Here is a 13,453-nt window from a genome sequence, read left to right as displayed (position 1 = left end):
TTCTCAGTTTGTTTTTATTTCGATTTTTGACTTGTATTTTTAGGTTGTTTTCTCTCCTTCGTGGGAGATTAGTTTTCGCCTTTTGATTATCAACAATAGTCTTAGTTTGGTGAGAAATTTTGTAGACAATAGCTCCATCAGAGCATGATGAAGACGACGAGAGTATCAGCAATTCAAGGAGAATGTATAAAATGTGTGCTTGCATTAGTATATACACTGTGTCGGTTGACTTAACTTTAAAAAATGAGTTATTGCTTAAAGTAAAAGAAAAAAAATTATAAATCATAACTGAACTTGACTTATAAATTATGAAAAGTGTTTGAATAATTTTACTTATAAGTTAATTGAGTGTTTGGTAATTTAAATTTATAAATTAAAACAATTCAAATTATTAAAATACGCGAAAATTTATTAACAAATAAGATCATTATACTTAAATTTTGTATAAACTTAATAATAAATTGTCAATCACTAAAAAATCTATAAAAAAAATATAACATTTCTGACTTCTAACTTCTCATTTCAAAAGTTCAAAAAAGCACTTTTGCTTCTCTTGCCGGAGCAATTTAAAGTGCTTAAAAAAGCAGTAAGCTCGTTAGCCATTCTTTATCTTAAAAAAATCGTTAATTGCCTCTTCATGAAAACAGATGATTACAATTTGCTCTTTATTTGATTTATCGTTGGTTTAGATGTTATATGAATTTTTATTATTAGATTAATATATTTATTTCGAATAAAACAAATACTTAAAAATTTTTCGTCGGATATCAAAATTTTAAGTAACTTGATTCACCAAATGTTGATACTCAGTAGATTATAGAATCTACAATAGTGCTGAAGCATATCTCCTATTTTCCTTTTACTTTGTGTCATGTACACATTGAATCCGAAGCAAACCCCACTCTGATTTAGCTCTCTCGATTCAATCCTAATTCCATAATCATTATGGACAATAACAACAGTAACAATCCCGATGCTGATTCCAAAGCTCCGCCCAAGATCACCGGCGACCAAATCCCTTCTCCGGCAGCCGGAGAATCTAACTCCCCGCCGGCGGAGAATATCAACGATGCTCGCCAGACGAGAACTGCCTTCACCGAGCTTAGTCAGGTCGATGCTGATCTTGCCCTCGCTCGTACTCTTCAAGAACAGGTCAGCTCTCTCTCTCTCTCTCTCTCTCTCTCTCTCTCTCTCTCTCCCCCCCCCTCTCTCTCCCCCTCCCTCTCCCCCTCCCTCCCTCTCTCTCTCTCCCTCGCCCCCTCTCCCTCTCCCTACATATAGAATTGATGTAAAGACGTGTTCTTTATGCTATTATAGTTGCTTTTTATTACCCACCTGGGTTTTTAAGTGTTTCTAGGCTAGTAAGTGTTCTTTTTATTCTTATTCTAATTGTCTTGTTATTATTATTTTGGATATGTGTCTTTTGTGTCGAATTGTAATTTTTATTGTTTTTTAGAATCTATAGTGGCGGTTTCTTATGGTTTGGTGATGGAGTTGGAAATCATTTTTCTTTGTAGGAAAGGGCGTATATGATGATTAGAATGAATGGGGATGGAAGTGATTATGGAAGTTGGGAGACTGGGAGCTATGTGGCCGAGGATGATGATTTTGAGGATCACAGCGAAAATGAGTCTGACGGTTCTGATGCAAGTGATGAACATGAGCATGACTCTGACGATTCTCACGATGAAGAAGATGAGCTTGATGTTCATTCTCATGACGATGAAGATGATGATATTGAGGATGATGGTGGTGAATCTGATATTGAATTAAACCCTGCTGATTTTCCAAATGACGAGGCTTATGCACGAGCCCTACAAGATGCTGAAGAACGGGAACTGGCTATGAGGTTGCTTGCACTTTCTGGGATAAATGAGAGTTAGTGTTGTACTTTAATTGCTCTGTTTTTATCTCGTCCCAATTCTCATATATGATGGCTGATGAGAGTCTTGCTCTTATAGTGGTAGCTGGTTACTCTGAGGAGCTAGATGATCGTGGCGGTGATTCTCAGGTAACAGTTTGTTGATCTCTAGCTTTATCTGTAGTAAACATTTTCTGTCCTCGTCGTTTATATAATGTACAATCTTGGCAATGCCAATATTTAAAGTTATATTGAAAAATCTTCTTGATTTCGGCAGCCAGTTTAATTCCAGGTAATATTTTGTGTGGGATATCTTTTCCACTTCACTATCTGAAACTTTCGTGTTATATCAAATTGTAAGAAGACGATAGTACATCTCCCAAATTTCGTGAGAAGTAGTGAGCATGGAGTTTCTAAAGGCCACAATAGAGAACTTTTATGTTAGTACGTCTCAAATCCATCGTATTTAACCATTTAATTGAATATCCAAGTGTACGGATATGATTATCACATTATATAAATAACTCTATATACTTTCACATATTTTAATACGTTGAATCAATCATTTTTTTAACAAAATAACTGGAATCAAACTCTACTGTCGATATTATATAAGAAACTATGATCATTATAGATCAGTACTCTACATCTTACATATACACAAAAAGCATTAGATCATGATTTTTGACATACATTTCACATCCATATGGTCGGATCATTAAAAAAAATCATTACTCTATAAGTCACGCTAATAGAGAACTTGTCTATTGTGACTAGAGGTGGCAAAATGGACTCAAAACCACAAATCCAAACCGATCCTAACCAGAATTCAGGATATGGATTAATAAAAAAATCACATATATAGAATGGATTTGGACCGGTTCCAAATCACATATTCAACCCTATATATGGATCTAAATGTGGATCCTGATCATACTCTAGTAATACTTTTCCACCGCCTCATCATTCATCCGTCTAGGATAGTTCTAGTCGTTATTGTCAATCTGGTTTTCCATTTTTGACAGACTTTAATACAACAAGTCATCAAGATATGCACATAGAAGTTGGTCAACAATCTGGTCAACTCTGACAATTTCTGTGTATGTACGTATATATACGTGTATTTAGATTTCTTATCAAGAAGTGGCTACTGTGATGAATTGATAATTTGAATATAAACTAATTTATACAAACTTGATTATCTTTATTGATTTTACTTTAATTTGAAACACACTAGTGATAGGAGAATACTCAGTGGGTGTATATCCTTTTCCGGAATTATAGTATTTAATGAAATGAAATTAATAGATTAATCAACATAAAAATGATACTTTATAAAGATAATAAAATCATGAATAGCTAGTATAATCATATTTTATAATAATAAAATACAATTTTAAATGAAATTTAATTTTTTGAAATATATTTAAATGACAGTAAATAAATATGATTTATCCATATTTTAAACCAAAGCCATAAAACCGATCCAATACCATAACCATATTTAATGTAATATGGATTTTAAATGGATTTGGTTCCCAAACCAAATCCATATTATTGGGTCCAAAACCAAACCAAATTCATATTTTGCCAGGCCTAACTGTGACCTTTAGTTTCTATTTTCCAGTAGCTAGCTAATTAAGGATTATGTCTCAGGGAAGAAAAACAATTACCTTAATACTAAATAGAACTTAATTTTGTTTAAAAATGGATTGCATAGCGCTCCTGCTCGCCCACTCTAAATGTAGCAAGAATATATTGCACATATTCCCCTACTTTGTTTTCCTTATTTGTTGGAATGCATCTAGAGACTGTTCACAAGGTTTAGTAAAGAAAAAAAACTACCCATGTATCAGAACCTTGAAATCAGTATACTAGTTCTCTTTTTAATTTTTCACTTGACGCTTATCTCACATATTTTCTCCTGATAAGGTTCATTTTTATTATTATTTTTTAATTAGTAATTTAATTATTTATGAACCTTGTTGAGTCGATTATGATGATTGCTGTTGTTGGATCTTTCAGGATGCTTGGGAGGAGGTTGATCCAGATAATTTATCATATGAGGTAAGTCTGTTATAGTGTTATGTTATAAAACAAACTATATTAGACTCGCCAAATGTAGCTAATTTGTTTATATTGTTCCTTATGACCTGTAATGCGGCAACTTTATGTGTTTAGGAATTACTTGCACTGGGTGATGTTGTCGGAACTGAGAGTAGAGGGTTATCTGCTGATACAATAGCCTCATTGCCTTCAATGAGTTTCAAGATGGAAAGCAATCAGGATGGAAACATGGAATCGTAAGTTTGTATGTTTAGTCAATTACTTAAAAGAGGGTCATATGCTTATATCAATCTGCATTTGTGTTGTAGGTGTGTAATTTGCCGGCTGGATTATGAGGAGGGAGACACCTTGACTTTGCTTTCCTGTAAACACTCATACCACCCAGAGTGCATAGACAACTGGTTACGTATAAACAAGGTACTCTCTAATTCAATTTGCTGTAAACCGTTCATTCGTATATGTAATTGTAGCTGAGGCCCAAAGGATGTCTCTATCTAGTATGAGTTGTCCAGCTTTTTTTTACCGAGGGGCTGAGGGGGGCAGGAAGCCATTTAGTTGTTCTTGACAATTATCAGCAAATAATTTAGTTGAGTTCATACTCTGCTCCAGTATGATATCTATTTTTGGTATTCTTCTGGTGGTATCTCATTGCTCCAGCTCGACGCTATATCAATATAGTTGTTGCTTTGAGTTGAACCAGTTTTTATCTGAAGACTAAAATTGCTGCAGAGTTTCTAGGCATTAGTTTATTCCAGTTATATTATTTTTTCATTACAATGACTTGCCTGGAGAAGCCTTTTAGTAGGTAATTTTGAATTGCCTTTCTTCTATTGTGGAAACAAAACTAAACCGAGATATCTGCCAGACAAGGCTTGATTTATGCAGGGATATAGAAGAATATGGACATAATATAGTTTTTCGATAAGTAGATTGTTTTCTTATCTTCATACATATGGAAGCACTGACATATGCCTTGAGTGTCAACTGGCTTGCATATGTTTATATACAGGGGCATGTTCCACTGCAGACCTCTTTGTTACAAACTTAACAAACCTCCACAATTCATCAGTATTGACACGAGATGCACTACTATGTTGGATTCACAAAATATCTGAAAAGAACATACTTCCTCCGCCACTCTCATTTCTTTACAGTTTTTTTTCACTGCTTGGCACTCATTTTAAGGTGTATATAAAGTATAGTTCATAACTTATTTTTAAAATTGTAGTTTTTTCCACACTAAATCAAACAAATTACGTATAAAAAACCCGCTTTCTGCAGATTTGGGCCGGGCCAATACTGGGTGGGATCGAGTAAATTCCATGGTCGCCCAGAATGAATAAGTCGCTGCTCGACTTTTCCATAGACCGACTCGTCGACTAGTCGTCAACTTGATAATAATATTTTAAATTTTCAAGAAGAAAGCTTGTATATGGATCCCTAAGAGTTTCAAGACTATAGAGACTTTTTCCATTGAGCGACTCGTCGACTAGGATGTTATGTGTAACTATGATAATATATTATGTGTAACTATGATAATATATTAAATTTTTAGTCGACTAGCCTACGACTAGTCCACTAATCGAAGGTCCATCGACTAGCCTCTACTTTTCGACATGGCAACCATGGGTATTGTGTTTCTCGTCCTAGTGGATAAACAAGAGTACTTGCCTTTACTTTCGCATTATCAATAAAGCAAGTGTTTCTCTTTAGTTTCCATTCCTTGTGATTATTAATATCCATGTTTTCCTAATAAAATTATATTCTTTTGTTGGTGGTATGTCTTTTTGTCTATGACTCTTGCACTGAATAAAGCAAAGGAAGGGGAGTAGTAATGGAGATTGTTATGTTTGATGGATTGAGCTGTGCTGCCTAATTTTTTCTTACTTGGCATATAATTTTTTTTTATATTGTCTATATATTTGGGGGGGTTTCTTTGTCTAATATTTGCTTGAGAGGTTGAGATTTGACTGATTTATAAATTATTCTGTGGTTGTAGGTCTGCCCGGTTTGTAGCGCTGAGGTCTCCTCGTCAGGAAACAGTTAGCAGTGATATTATTGGTGTCCTCATTGTGAAACAGTTTAGCAGAGAGGCTGATGATGATCTTCATCTTCAAGTTTCTAAATTGTATGGCATAACTTGGTGGGCAGACAACAAGAGTGGTTCACTGGGTCTTGTTTCTATGTTATTGTGCTTCTTGCTGGCATAAAGACTGTAGTACATTTTTTTGTTTTGTATGCGTTTTTAGCACTGCCCCAATGCAATTAGCATTTAAATCTCAATATTTGCCAGAGTGTGCTCTACACTATAGTTTATTTTATTGAACCCCAAGGGTGGCCTTTAGCCAGCTCTAGATTTTCATTTCCTTAATGATCTGTTTTGGAACCTTGATTTTGTTTGAATTTCTGAATTTGAACAAATTTGAATTTCATTTGAAATCCAGGACATTACTGAAATGAGAATACAACTTATGCAAGTAGTGTCATCTGAAATCTATACATTTGAAATGAAATGCACGATTTCAAACGTGTTCTAACGTTCCGTTAATTTACACACAATTTCTAAGACCAATCATGACTTACAAAATCTACACTTTCAACAAGGTTCTCAAAATTAAGAAGCAAATAACACTTTCCTTTCACCTAGCAAGAATCATTCCTGGTGAAAAATCTTGTGAGAGATCGGAAAATAGATCATCACTCTTGCACAATGCATACACAATGTCCACCATGCTAGGTCTCCGACTAGGATCTCTGTGCAAACAAGCAATCGCCACTGATACAACATTTGCTACACTGTCCAGTAAATTCGATTCCCCAGTGCGAAGACTGTCATCCATCCACTCGATCAATCTCTCCATTTTTCCATCTTTTTTCTCCAAAATTCCATCCACCGTCGACCATAGAACCTTCCCTTCTTCATTGATTGCCTCTCTGCCGGAAACCAACTCAAGTAACACCACTCCGAAGGAGAAAACATCCATTTTGGTCGAAACCACACCATCAGTTAGATATTCGGGAGCAATGTAACCTTGAGTTCCAACAATGTGCATTGTTATGGCATTGCAACCGGATTTTGCTAGTCCAAAATTGGCAATCTTGGCTCTCATGTGGCCATCTAGGAGAATATTGCTGCTTTTGATGTCTTTATGCACGACTCGTGGCTGCGTATGCTCATGAATGTATTGGAGTCCGTTGGCCACATCAATGGCGACTCGCAACCTCATTTTCCAGGTCAGTTGCTCGCTACGGCTGCTATGCAACCATGAATGCAGAGAACCATTTTCAACATATTCATATATCAAGTAGCAGTTTCCATCTTCAGGGTCTATGCAAAAACCCTCCAGCTTCACCAAATTCCCATGATTTACCTTCAAAATCAAGAAATCATTCATTTTAGTATCATCTAGACTTATAAAACAACGATATATGGATTCAAAAGGGTATAACAAACAGGTCCTGGCCGTCCCTCTTAAGCAACATACAATTTTTGGGTCGTTGGATGAATATCCAGCGATTAGGATTATAATTTTTTTTAACACATCCAACGCTTTTTATTTGCTAGACGGGTACTCATCCACCCTTTAAAAGTGCTGGACGGAGTATTTTACCCGTCAGTTAAAAAGCGCCGGACGTATTAGAAATTTGTTAATCATGACCGTTCGGTATTCATCCAACGGTCCAAAAACTACATGACACTTAACGGGTCCCTGGCAATTAACAGCCAAGGACCAGGACCCATAACAAATTTAAGTACCAGTAACATTATGACATTGTAGTAAAAATTACCTTCTGCAAGATCTTGAGTTCTTCACAGGCATTCCATTTCATCTTCTTGATTGCATACAAAATCCCATTGATATACCCTTTGTACACAGATCCTTGAACATGCCATTTCTCATCAAATCCCTCAGTTGCTTCCACCAATTCATCGATACCAAAAACTCTGTACTTATCCAAACAATCTGAAACATCATCCATCAAGTCCACATCTACTGCTTTCTTCTTCTGAATCACTTGAGGCTTCTCTTCATCTTTATATTTTCCTCTCTTTTTCTTCATTGAAGTCTCTCTATAACCCCACAGCCCACAAACCAAAAGCAGTAACAAACCACAAATTCCGAGCCCGACGGATAGTCCTCTAACCTTATCTTTATTTTCCTCTGTTTTAACAGAAACAGGAGCAGTAGGAGCAGCAGCAGCAACAACAGGCTGTGTAAAAACAGGCAGTCGAGAAACCGGAACAAAAACAGTTTGAAAAGTCTTGATATTGTTCCCATTTACATCAATTATAGCCTGAGTAGTTGATCCAAACTTTCTAGCTATTGAGGAGAAGTTATCAAAAGGCTGAAAAACATAACTGATGAGATACTTTGTTTGATTCTCTACTTGTGCTTTGTCCGGACACTTGCAAAAGATCGGAAATATTACATTTTCACCAATGGAAAGATTTGTCGGAACAAGGCTTGGATTCACAACTTCCACAGATTGGTAGCTGGTGAGGTTTTGGAATTGAATACTCGAAACCAAGTAAAATGTATTGTCTTTTTTGATGGTATAATTTAGACCAGCATAAGAAATTGACAGGCTACTATTAATTCTATTGCAAGAACACTGAATTGGAACTAACAGAGATTGAGAAGGTACTAAAGGAGAAGATACCGAAGATATATTACTTGGATTCGCGATCATCAGCCTGCTTACGGAGAAAAGATCACCTACAGAAGCTAAATCAAGATAATCAGGAGATGCAGCTCTGTAATATACATAAGTCTGGCATGGACTAATTGTCTGGTTGAGACTGCAAGTGTAGCCTGAAGTGGTTGGCTCTATTACGGCCTGAGAATCGCAGCTGAGGATGAAGAGAAACAGAGTATTGAGAAAACAGAGTACTCTGTTTTTCATTTTTCTGTGTTTTCTGTTGAAAGTTGTCCAAGAGCTCTGGTTATAAGATCAGTAGATTTGTATAAGAAACTAGCATGTCAAGCTTCTTGTGAAGCTGCCTAAAAAGTTTAAGTAAAGGGGCTGTTTTAAAAAGTTTATCTTATTGTTGTCTTGCATCATATTGTCCTTGTAGTCAGGTGTTTCATTTAGAATTTTCTTTCTCTTCTGTTGAATTTCTCTTTGAATCACTATTGACATAGACCCATTTTTAGTTAGTATTATCCGTGACTGACGTAGGAAATAAGTATGAAAATGGGACTTTTTTATTGAACACCCAAAATCCGCAACAAACATATGATGTAACATAGTGAACATACATATTAAAATGACGTGGCTTATGAAAAGTGGTTCACAATAAAAATCTTAATCATAAAATATATTGAACATACAGACTAAAATGACGGGACTTATAATAAGCGAGTTATTCTCATAATAAAAATCTTACCGATATGTATTATGTTATATCATGTGTTTGTCGGGACTCGATATATTTATTTAATATTACAGATCTGGGTTGGACCATATGACCATAGATATGTAAGAAAATAATTTCAAAGTCATCCACTCATGTTCCGACATGCTTTCAAGACTTTGTTCTCTTGCTCTTATTATATGAATGCATTATTTGTATGGCGGAACGAGTAGGGCGCATTAAAAGGTCCCAAATTGAAGTAAACAAATGTAAATGTAGAAAGTTCCATATGTTAAGTGATTTTTCCATAATGTTCAACAATTCAGCCTTTTTGCCATTTCAAATTGCGAAGTTGATCCACTCCTTTTGAATTTTTTGTGCATTCTAGATACTATGCAACTACAATTCTATGCACACAACTCGTGCATTCAAGCCACTTTCACCAAGTGAAGCCATTTTCTTGCTTTTAGGTAGAAGGTAATAATAGCCAACTGGGACATGTTCTTGGCAGTTGGGGCTTTCAAATCATCTCATACTGCTATCAAAAACTTCAAGTTAACAGCTTAGTGGTCAGTGACATGCGTCGAATTCACGGAATACGATAAACGGATAAAAAAGACATCGAATACGGGTAAATCTTGATCACCGTGAAAAAAATCGGGAATCGGAACTAATCAGTTGACCTATCGATTCAGGATTTATAACCGGAACTAATCAGTTGTTTTATGGATTCAGGATTTATATGGATTTTATTGAAGATTTTTGGATAAATCAGATATTTTTAGTCAGGGTAATAGATAAATTGTAGAAATTTTCTTTAAGAATTATTCGAGAATTTTTTAATAAATCGGAGATTTATAGAATGTTGGCGTAAACATATCCCTGTATCATTATTTCACAGTGTATCAAATATAGGTAAGAAATCTTCACCACTTTCGTGCCTCCTCCCTGATCTGCCCAACACAGATGTTTTAATTTTTGAACATCAAGTTTATTTTTACAACAGTGGTGACGAAATCATAAAATCTAATGTAAATGTACAAGTGTGATTTCTTGCCTGCTGTAATTTATCTGGTCATGATGTCATCTTTTGTCACTGTGAAATCCCAGAGGTCTCCGTATTTCTCGTTAAAATCCCAAATGTCCATGGTATTATAATCGGCTATAAGTTTGTCTCGAGACTTGCTCTCCAGATTGTATATCTGAGGTTCAAAGTTGTATGCTTCGCTTGGTTTATCCATCTCGATGATGCAGAACACTATTGTGAAAATGGCTGCTCCAATGTATATGTATTCTCCCTGCAGAAAGATGTCCATAGAAATGTTAGTACTTCTAAGGACGGATTTAGGATTCAAATCTTCGGGGGACACCAAACAATTTTTTGGAAAACATCTGTATCTTTTTAAATTTTGTAAAATTTAGATGGTGAAAAAATGTAAAAAATAAATAAATTAGGTAGAACACATGTCCCCGTGCTTTTTAGTAGATCCGCCCCTGTGTTATATCACTTCACTTGAAGGTGTAAAATTAAATGTATATATACCGGGGCATCGAAATACATTGCAACAGCAACTGCTGGAAGAAATAACCATGATATAAGCCCTGCTCAGGGAAAAAAAAGGAATGAGTTTAGAGAGTCCATGTATATGTAGGATCCAACACATATTGGACAATGTTATGTTGGTACCCTGGAAACCAGTAGGAGGGTCGATCGCTGCATAATCTTCTGCAATTGATCCCCAAAATGATACTGATAAACAAACAAAAAAAAGAAGAAGAAAATAATTAGATGGGAATTGAATAATGTACAATCAAAGATATCCAAGTGTTTCTAGTGTAGGATACTTCTAAACATCATGGAACTGCCCCAAAATACTGAGGGAAAAACACTTGGTTATGAATTTCTGTCATGAATATGTCAGGTTTATTAAGAATCTCAATTTGGAGGACTACCTAACATGTAAATACAGAAAATTTTGTATCATGTACAGCTATCACAATAGAATCTGATCCTAAGAATGTGAACCTGCAACATGTTCCGCGCTATTGGCTTAAAGCCTATATAACGAATGATGACTTCATTAGGATGATAATCTATTAATTTAATTAGATTTCAATACTGGATATGAACTATGCCTTTGCTTGAAATAGGCTAACATACTCACAAGAAGCTAGTCCAGATTATACACCAGCAAATAAACTTAAGCAATGGCAATAACAGATGTGGTGTCTATTACTGAACAAAATTAAGCAGTCAAGGGCAATAGGTTTGGTAGCTCTGGGATAAATATCATGACTGGTGAGAGACCGCTGATGCACATATTTCATATCGATCTTTATAAAAATAGGATTCCTAACAAGAAATACTCTACTTGCAATGAAAAAAAATTACTGGCAAAAGTGCACCAGCATGCGGAAAACTGCAATTACAATATTTCCAGCCTCTTTAGGCAATACAAATGCTGGTAAAAGTCTAGGAGTTCTGTAAATTCAGGTGTGGAAGCTGGCTAAAGCCAAAAAATTAAAGGGGTACCAGGAAACTTATTAAATTCAGGAGTAAATCTTATGAACAGACCATCCTTTTATCACAATTCACAGGACATATATACTGAGATGGTGTCTACTACACCAGATGATAAGTTTCCGCTTTTATACTTAAAAGCCAAGTAAATGCTTGATAAGCTATTCAACTTCTTAGACATGTTATTTGTGTCAAAATCTCAAGCTAAAAACAAACATGTGAAAATCTATGATGAAGTTTATCATATGGGAGCTCAGAACTAGTGGCAGATGGGTTGGTGCTGATACACCAAGTAAAATTGCTGCACTTACCTTTTTCATGATCACCTGGATGATAAGTGTGATGATCATCATACTCTCCATATATAAAATCATCCTGCACCACCCATTCCAAACACCGCGTAATTAACATCTCTACCTTGCACATACTACACAAATATTTCTAAAAACAACTTCAACATAAATTTCACTGATTTTGTAAATTTGTAGCTTGGTCTCAAAAAACAAAATTACCGCTAATTTTTAAAGTTCAGCCCGAGCTGGAGCCTACGTGAGTCCTTATCTGGTTCCGCCATGACAAAACCAGATAAGGCCTCACGGAAAACACACAAAATACTTACAGGGTCAACGCCATTGGTTGCCCAACGATCTTTCGGGTCTTCATTCAAGTCAGGTTCAATATCAGCTAAGCCAGCTGCATTCAATCTTTTCAAACTAAGCCTCCCATGTTTAACTGAACTTAAAGGTGTCTGTAATAAAACTCTAGCTCTAGAAGAACATGGGTCGGGTTTGAACCCAAACCCGAATCTAGGAACTGAATTTAGTGAGCTCACTGACACTGAAGTTGCCATAGATAGCGTTTCAGTTTGGTCTCAAAGGTGGTTAGAATTTCATTTTGTCATAACGGTAAGGTTGTGTTGTGAGTTACAGGTTGTTGATGGTAAGTGGATGACTGCTCAGTTGTGTTGCGCCACGTGGTAGATGATGGCTGTGATTTAGTTGATTAGAGGTTGTTTTTAGTGTGTTTGGAGGGAGCAAATGAATGGGTGATGGAGAGCTGTCGTTTTTAGCTTATCTACTTGGGCCAAAATACATTGTTAATATCATTTGAAATTTTTTAATAAAGTTAGGTTTTGCACTTAAAAATGTGGAAAATACAGATGAAGTACTATACTTCTATTTCATCCTATTCAGTCACTGAAATAATCAGAATGAACACTGCGACCATATAAGACAAGCGAAATTTTTGAATTGAAATGTTTTGCTCAATTCAACGTGATAAAAAATCAAAATTGATTAATTATGCATTATTACAAGAAAAAAATATAACATAAGTTATAAATTATTCACAAATCATTTTTATTATTATATTTTTTATTATATTTTTAATAATCCATAAATTATTAATAAGTCAAAATTAACCAAACAAATATTTTAAAATTCCAACTTATCATATTAAATCAAATTAAATTATAAATCACAATTTTAAATTCGGACCAAGGGTTTACTGCAGGTGCGTGTAAGAGCATCTCCAAGAGCCTCCTTGTTGGCTCCTAAATATAATATAAAAAATGTGGCTCTTGGCAATTTAGGACTAAGTTAAGAGTGTAAACTCCAACAATACTCTGTACATCTCTTCTCTATTTCAT

At 35.3% G+C, this 13,453-nt stretch overlaps 3 protein-coding genes across 3 annotated transcripts; 1 reads left to right on the top strand and 2 right to left on the bottom strand.

Moving 5' to 3' along the window:
• Positions 1–798: 798 nt before the first annotated feature.
• LOC108202682 (E3 ubiquitin ligase BIG BROTHER-related) lies at positions 799–6,299 on the top strand. The gene is made up of 7 exons (XM_017371198.2): positions 799–1,152; positions 1,518–1,878; positions 1,962–2,011; positions 3,887–3,928; positions 4,043–4,164; positions 4,237–4,345; positions 5,928–6,299. Exons 1-7 carry the CDS (start codon positions 946–948, stop codon positions 5,973–5,975), a joined length of 939 nt encoding a protein of 312 aa, XP_017226687.1. The 5' UTR covers positions 799–945; the 3' UTR covers positions 5,976–6,299.
• Positions 6,300–6,376: 77 nt separating this feature from the next.
• Positions 6,377–8,967, bottom strand: LOC108202681 (serine/threonine receptor-like kinase NFP). The gene is made up of 2 exons (XM_017371197.2): positions 7,718–8,967; positions 6,377–7,299 (listed from the first exon to the last, which is right to left on the bottom strand). Exons 1-2 carry the CDS (start codon positions 8,831–8,833, stop codon positions 6,568–6,570), a joined length of 1,848 nt encoding a protein of 615 aa, XP_017226686.1. The 5' UTR covers positions 8,834–8,967; the 3' UTR covers positions 6,377–6,567.
• Positions 8,968–10,149: 1,182 nt separating this feature from the next.
• Positions 10,150–12,691, bottom strand: LOC108200804 (photosynthetic NDH subunit of subcomplex B 5, chloroplastic). Its single transcript, XM_017369057.2, has 5 exons — positions 12,425–12,691; positions 12,117–12,180; positions 10,972–11,034; positions 10,828–10,886; positions 10,150–10,582 (listed from the first exon to the last, which is right to left on the bottom strand). Exons 1-5 carry the CDS (start codon positions 12,653–12,655, stop codon positions 10,352–10,354), a joined length of 648 nt encoding a protein of 215 aa, XP_017224546.1. The 5' UTR covers positions 12,656–12,691; the 3' UTR covers positions 10,150–10,351.
• Positions 12,692–13,453: the final 762 nt, after the last annotated feature.

The sequence above is a fragment of the Daucus carota genome, chromosome 9 (genome assembly GCF_001625215.2).
Source record: "Daucus carota subsp. sativus chromosome 9, DH1 v3.0, whole genome shotgun sequence".
Lineage (NCBI taxonomy): Eukaryota > Viridiplantae > Streptophyta > Magnoliopsida > Apiales > Apiaceae > Daucus > Daucus carota.
Note: the sequence above shows the minus strand (reverse complement) of the source record. Positions and strands in the feature narration are given on the sequence as shown.